We start from the raw sequence: 5,283 nt of genomic DNA on the forward strand, positions 1-5,283 counted from the left end.
TGCTGAACCACACCAGTGTGGATGCCATGTGGAATTCCTGGATCCCTCTGAGCCTTTCAGTCTCCCTCAGCCTCACAAACTGTGCTCACCACCCTCAGGTGTGGGGACAAGCAACAGAAACAAGGGCAGGGGCTGGCAGGCCATTCTATCCAGCCCGAAGGGCCCCTCCAAAAAACTTATTACTCGCCCACAGCTGACCCTCTGAAAGCTGGTGGCAGGCATGGGCTTCCAGAGGTACTGCACCATTGGACAGGGTGGACTCTGTGCTTCCACCTCCATGGGGCTCCCAGGCATCCAGCTGGGAGCCCCAGGTAGAGGCACCAAGTGCATTGCCGCACAACCAGACAGCTGGTAAGTGGCGAGGGGGCTCCTGCCTACAGGAGGCTATGGGGGTGGGTGTGCCACATGTCCCCATCCCCCCCCATCCATGGTGCAGTCTCTGCTGGCAGTGGCAGCAGCAGCAGAAGACATTGGATCCTCAGGGTGCTCAGGGATATGGCAGGCAGAGCCCCCTGGTGGCATGTGGCTCTGGCCGAGTCCCAGGGGCTGCACATGTGGTAGCACCAAGCGAGTCTGGCCCACTTGCGCATGCCTTTGAACCAGATTGGGCTGGCTCTGTGCCAGCATGTGGGGATCAGGGCACTGCTGGTGAGCTGCGCACCACTGGGCCAGGCTGGGCTGGATCTGTGCCTCCATGTGGGCCTTCTAGCACTCTGGTGGGGATGGGGAGCCACACATGGAAGTATGAAGCATACCTGACCCAATGACACGCTACTCCCCAAAGGCTCTAAGGTGGTGGACTCTGCCTGCCACAACCATGAGCGCCTTGAGGGCCCTCTGCCTGGTGCTGGCAGCTGAGGCTGTGCACCGAGGGGGGGGGGAAGCGAGCTGCTGCTGTTGAAAGCAAGGGCTATCAATGAGGTGGGAAATGTAGCAGGGAAGCCCACACCCACCCCACACAAACTCCATAGACTCCCTCACCCACATCCTCCCCATAAACCCTACCCCCACCTACCACAAACCCCCACACACACCCATACCCCTGTCTTTCCACAATCACTGCAAACCCCACACACTCCCAACCTTCATTAACCCCCCAACGTACTTCCCCCACTAATCACCCACACACGCCCCACACTCATCCCCCCCACACCCTATCCCCCCCCCCCACAATAAATATATAACAGTAAGACTTTATTTAAAGCTATTATGCAATCATCTCTATATACACCAGGGGTGGACAAGATTCGGCCCACCAGGCACTTTCATTTGGCCTGTGGCGCCCACCAATGAATTGTATGTACTCCACCCAGCCCTTCTGCCCATGAGGGTGGGAATGAGGAACCCATATATGCACATGCCCCCAGCACCCCACTGCACCTTGCTCCCACCTTCAGGAGTGAAAGGGCCTGGCCTGACCACCAGCAGCTTCTGAGCGGGGCTGCTGCTACAGCCACTGGGGGACCTGTTCGGCTTCCCTGGTGTCCCACTGGGTCTGGGCAGCAGGTATGGAAGTGACAGGGTGGGGACAAAGCTGCAGCTGGGCAGAGCATGGACCATGAGGCCGGGGTTGCCGGCAGTGTGGAGCCCATGCCCAGGGGGTCAGCAGCAGCGCAGAGCTCCAGTGGGCAGTGTGTGGGTGAGAGAGGATGGGGGTGTGTGGGGACTCCCACCCCACACTCCCTCCCACCCCACACTCCCTCCATGGTGCACCGCCCTGGCAAGCAGAGACAGCAGTAGCCGCAGTAGGCAGGGGCGCTCAGGACACTTATGCCCGGCACAGCTGCTGGTGCCTGGCAGCACGAGGCTCCAGCTAGCACTGCACATTGTGGTGAGGTGTGCAGCCCCTGCTGGGCCAGCTCTTTCACTAGCGCTCCCCGCCAATGTTCCCTCTGAGGTGTAGTGGTCTATGAGTGCGCCGCTTGTTGTGAAGTTTCCACTGGGTCTGAAAAAGGAGCCTGCCACATAGGCTTAACTTAGAGTTAGCTTTTCTCTGAGATGGCCTTGAACAAAGGGCCAGTGCTATTCTGAAGGCTGACCCCAGATTGAAACAGGAAGGCCAAGCAGCAGGAAAATCTCTAGATTTTCAAAGAGTGTACAGGCTGGTGGGGCCAACCTGGGAATGCAACCTGCCCCCCAGGCACCAGCTTTCCCAGCAGGGGCCAGGCCCGACCCTCCTCCCAGTCTGGGAGGAAAGCTCCTTTGGAAGGTGTATATACACTGAGGTCACTCTCGCCGTGACTCAAAAACATGCAAGCGGCTTGAGCAATTCCCCTGCATTGGAGCTGCTCCAGCAAGGCGAGGGAGTGTGCTCTTGGCTGAGCTGCACAGACCAAAGCCTCCTGAATGCTTGGGGGTCAAAGATCCCATGCCGAGATATATATTTTTCCCGCCCCGCTTTACAAATAAACTCCTCCTCTGGATGAATGCCAAAGCAGGCAATTGCTTTCAGCCTACCTCAGGTTGAATCTACCCCAGCCCCTGCCTCGGGGAGGAGTCGCTGCCTTCCCTGTGTCACTCTCCCTCCCCACGGGGCTACTGGTGCAGCAAGGAGCAAAGTGGAGGGGCCCCCGCACAGCTGAGCAGTAACTTACCACCAGTAAGGTGTCCCGCGCCGGCTCTGGTGCCTTCCCTACTTTCTGCGCCCAAAGTTTAGAGGAAGCCGCAGCCTAGCTCCTCTTCTGCCAAGCGAGCGGCATTCAAAAGTTTGTGCGCAGCAAGATTTTTTTATTGTGCGCGGCTGCGCATACACGTAGATTAGACAGAACCTCCCTGCTGCACACACGTAGCCCCTACACTTGATGGTAACCCCCTCTCCCAAAAGGAGTACTTCTTGTGATGAAGGACAGGGACTAGGGGGTGGGACTTTTGGTTCCAAGATGGTGATCAGGGGGTGGGGCACCTGCCAAGGGGCATAGCTACTCTTGTGGCCCTTGACAGCTCACCAAAAGTTGTTAGTGGTCCTACAGCCAAAATAGTCGCCCACCCCTGAGTTAGGAGAAGGGGACTCCAGCAGCTACAGTAAAAAGCAATGGGGGAAGCCTGCAAGGTACCAGTTGGACAGCCCTGATTTAGTGTATATTTCCCTACCAAACTAAAGTACCAGCCTAATATCTTACTCCTGTCTTTATTTTCTGGAGCATACTTTTATTAATACAGTGTAATATTAAAATCAAATCTTAAACCACAAATTTAAGGCTATATTCCTTGATACTTCAACAGTGTAATGGGAAAAGACTAAAAAACCTTGAGAAAATTGTAGCTATAAATATTCTTAAAAATGTAATGGCAGGCAGTAAGAGCCAGCAGATGATCATAGCAAATTTCATACCTGTTGCTGTAGCACTTGTCATCCATTCTGGTAGTGGTTTCATCTCGGATTCCAAAGCCTCCAATGGAGTCTTCTTCAAGTCATACAGTTCAGATGCTAACAACTCCATAAATTTGTCAGTAGTGATTTGAGATCTGTCCTCCGTTGTTTCTACATATGAAGGAGCAGGCACAGAGATACCTGGTCTACCTCCTTCAAGTAGTTCTTCTTGATCATCCTCAAGATGCAGGTATTGAGGAATGAGTTCCTGCTGTTCCGCATTTGACTGCTCTTGTTCTTCTGGGGCAAATTCCTGCTCTACTGCCCCAGGGGCCCATTGCTGTTTCCTGTCCCTTGCAGCTGGTTCCTCTGTGGTCAGTTCCTGCCCTGCTTCCCTTGGAGCTTGCTCCCTGGGGGCCAGCTCCCGCTCCTCCTGTGGTGCCTCTGTTGGTTCATCCAGGGGCAAAGGCTTTTCTGCTGTATCCACGTGATTGGTTTCTGCTTGTGGTATTATTACAGGTGCATGCTCTATCATTTGCTTAGCAGTGTCTGGTACTTCAGTTTGATCTTCTTCACCAAGGATCTCCCCTGCCTCCTCTGCATCAGCCATTTTCCTAAAATAAAAGTTTCCACTAGCTTTAACAGTCACCTTGCACAAATCAGTAGAATTTCCCCCCAGTAGTTAAGACCTTATTGGGCCACCTTACCCAAAGAAGGCAGTCTTTCACTGTTTCCTACTCTGGTACTTAACCTATATTTTGAGCCAAAATAGAAAAATAATAACTGTCAAACAAGAAAGACAACAGAGCTAAGGATGGGCTGGAGTTGTTCAGCTGGTTTCACAGGATCATAGAAAATTACGGTTAGAAGGGACCTCAGGTCATCTAGTCCAAACCCCTGCTCAAAGCAGGACCATCCCCAACTAGATCATCCTGGCCAAAGCTTTGTCTAGCTGGGCCTTAAGAACCTCCAAGGATGGAGATTCCATCACCTCTCTGGGCAACCTGTTCCAGTGCTTCATCACCCTCCTAGTGAGAAAGTTTTTCCTAATATCCAACTTAAATTTCCCTTACTGCAACCTAAAATCATTGCTCCTTGTTCTGTCATCTGCCACCACTGAGAACAGTCTAGCTCAGGGGCAGGCAATTATATGAATATAACTAAAATTTTTTTAGGGGCCCCTTGGGCTGGATAGAATGGCCTGGCGGGCCGCATCTGGCCCACAGGCTGCATTCTGCCCACCCCTGGTCTAGCTTCATCCTCTTTCAAACCTCCCTTCAGGTTACTGAAAGCTACTATTAAATTCGCTCAGTCTTCTCTTCTCCAGACTAAATAAGCCCATTTCCCTCAGCCTCTCCTCACGTCTCCCAGACCCCAAACCATTTTTGTTGCCCTCCGCCAGACTTTCTCCAATTTGTCTACACCCTTTCTGTAGTGGGAGACCCAAACCTGGACACAGTACTCCAGATATGGCCTCACTAGTACAGATCAGAGAGGAACAATCACTTCCCTTGATCTGCTGGCAATGCTCCTACTACCGCAGTAGTTTCCATTCTGAATAGTTTGCACTCAGTGAGACGTTGCTCATACAGGTAAGGCACAAGGGCATCTATTTTCCAGAACCTGCCACAGGAATATTCTGCGGTATTGATAAGCACCCCTTGTTTCAGGGGCACCTGGCTAAACCCCTAGGGACAGAAGTAGGGCTGGAAGCCATGTCCAGCAGAGATCCCCTGAACTTTTACTATGCATTTTCTACTTCAGGAACAACTTTGTGTTCTGAAAAAAAGTATTTTATCTAACCAAGGGCATAGAGTAGGTTGTTTAGGCTGGGGGAGATCGCTTGTTGCTTAGTTGTTTAATTGCTGGCCTCGCTAGAGGAAAAGCTGTATCAACAAAGTTCCGGAGCTGGAAGGGGGGTTACTTGCTGGGCTTGCTACACATTTCATCACATCAGCAAGTTTAACCTGTTA

At 52.5% G+C, this 5,283-nt stretch overlaps 1 protein-coding gene across 1 annotated transcript in view; it reads right to left on the reverse strand.

Moving 5' to 3' along the window:
• IQUB (IQ motif and ubiquitin domain containing) overlaps positions 1–5,283 on the reverse strand; it is a 71,909-nt gene that overhangs the window by 58,481 nt on the left and 8,145 nt on the right. The window contains 1 exon segment of the mRNA XM_006024517.3: positions 3,332–3,924. Coding sequence (XP_006024579.2) covers positions 3,332–3,924 — 593 coding nt within the window.

The sequence above is a fragment of the Alligator sinensis genome, unplaced genomic scaffold (genome assembly GCF_000455745.1).
Source record: "Alligator sinensis unplaced genomic scaffold, ASM45574v1 scaffold574_1, whole genome shotgun sequence".
NCBI classification, from domain to species: domain Eukaryota; kingdom Metazoa; phylum Chordata; order Crocodylia; family Alligatoridae; genus Alligator; species Alligator sinensis.